Source organism: Gastrolobium bilobum, unplaced genomic scaffold (genome assembly GCF_033153095.1).
Source record: "Gastrolobium bilobum isolate Gb01-03AN ecotype WA unplaced genomic scaffold, APGP_CSIRO_Gbil_v1 utg3810, whole genome shotgun sequence".
Classification (NCBI taxonomy): domain Eukaryota; kingdom Viridiplantae; phylum Streptophyta; class Magnoliopsida; order Fabales; family Fabaceae; genus Gastrolobium; species Gastrolobium bilobum.
In genome coordinates, this window is record NW_026899073.1 from 374,278 (window position 1) to 375,508 (window position 1,231).

Consider the following 1,231-nt stretch of genomic DNA (forward strand, 5'->3'; position numbering starts at 1 on the left):
TACAAACAAGTACGATAATGGCAAAGCTTTCTCTGTTGGCAGTGTGCATGGTTTGTGTTCTAGCTTTGGCCTCTGCTCAGAGTGCTACCAATGTAAGAGCTACTTATCACTTATACCAACCAGAGCAGCATAACTGGGACTTACTCGCAGTGAGTGCATATTGTGCAACTTGGGATGCTGACAAGCCCTTGTCATGGCGCAGCAAATATGGTTGGACAGCCTTCTGTGGACCTTCTGGGCCTCAGGGCCAGCAAGCTTGTGGCAAGTGCTTGAAGGTACGTTTTCCTTTCTAATTAAACACTGCACTACTCTACTCATGTACATGCATATATACATATTCTAATTAATTTTTGCTTATATATATATGCTTGATGAAGCTATATATATATATATATATATATGTATATATAATGACACAAATTGTTGATGGGGCCGGTGTTACGTTGCAGGTCACAAACACTCGAACAAACACTCAGGAAACAGTGAGAATTGTTGATCAGTGCAGCAACGGGGGCCTTGACTTGGATATCGGTGTGTTCCAAAAGCTGGACACGGACGGGAATGGGAATGCTCAAGGCCATCTTACCGTTAACTATGACTTTGTTGACTGCGGTGACTAAATTACTTGTCTTGTATGTAAGGGTTAGCTAGCAGGATTCATAGCTAGCGCCGCTGGTTATATAATAAGAGAAATAAAACAAAGCACCATATAAAATGCTTTATTGCTGAATAATAATAAAGTAATGCCAGTTAGTTATTCTGGATTCGAAGGGTTAGTTATCGTACAACATTTTTATTTTATCAAAAGTCTTATAGATGACATAATTGCTGAAATAGTTGCCTGTTTTGTTTCTTTTTGTTGTGCTCCTAAAATGTTTGAGCATACACACATATAAAAAAGAATCAATTCACTAACAGAAAGTGCTTTTGTAATATTTGCTCCATGGTGATGGCATTAATTACAGAAAGTCAGGGTAGTCAAATCTCGTATATGCATGTGTATCCTTTGATCTTATGCGAAACAATGTTCTTGTAATTACTCAATGGATTGGGGGGGGGGGGGGGGGGGGTTTCGCTGGGCATAAAAGGCACATAAATACGATAAAAGTTAAATTGTAATTCAAGTGCAATTTTTTGTATACAGACTCTAATTATTTTTTTGAGTTAAGTCACTCTTTGAAAATATAGAACTAATTTTAAATTAAGATTTAATCACAATTAAAATTAACTT

General features: G+C 37.3%; 1 protein-coding gene across 1 annotated transcript; it reads left to right on the forward strand.

The window, feature by feature from the left end:
• On the forward strand, window positions 1–773 carry LOC133286937 (pathogenesis-related protein PR-4-like). Its single transcript, XM_061484450.1, has 2 exons — window positions 1–275; window positions 450–773. The coding sequence occupies exons 1-2, from the start codon at window positions 18–20 to the stop codon at window positions 618–620; spliced, it is 429 nt and encodes a 142-aa protein (XP_061340434.1). The 5' UTR covers window positions 1–17; the 3' UTR covers window positions 621–773.
• The last annotated feature ends 458 nt before the right edge of the window (window positions 774–1,231 follow it).

What these genes read in the sequence shown, in the direction of transcription:
- LOC133286937 (XM_061484450.1), top strand. Translation starts at nt 18, where the DNA reads ATGGCAAAGCTTTCTCTGTTGGCAGTGTGCATGGTTTGTGTTCTAGCT. An exon ending in CTTGTGGCAAGTGCTTGAAG is followed by an intron (nt 276 to 449) that starts GTACGTTTTCCT and finishes GTTACGTTGCAG; the next exon opens with GTCACAAACACTCGAACAAA.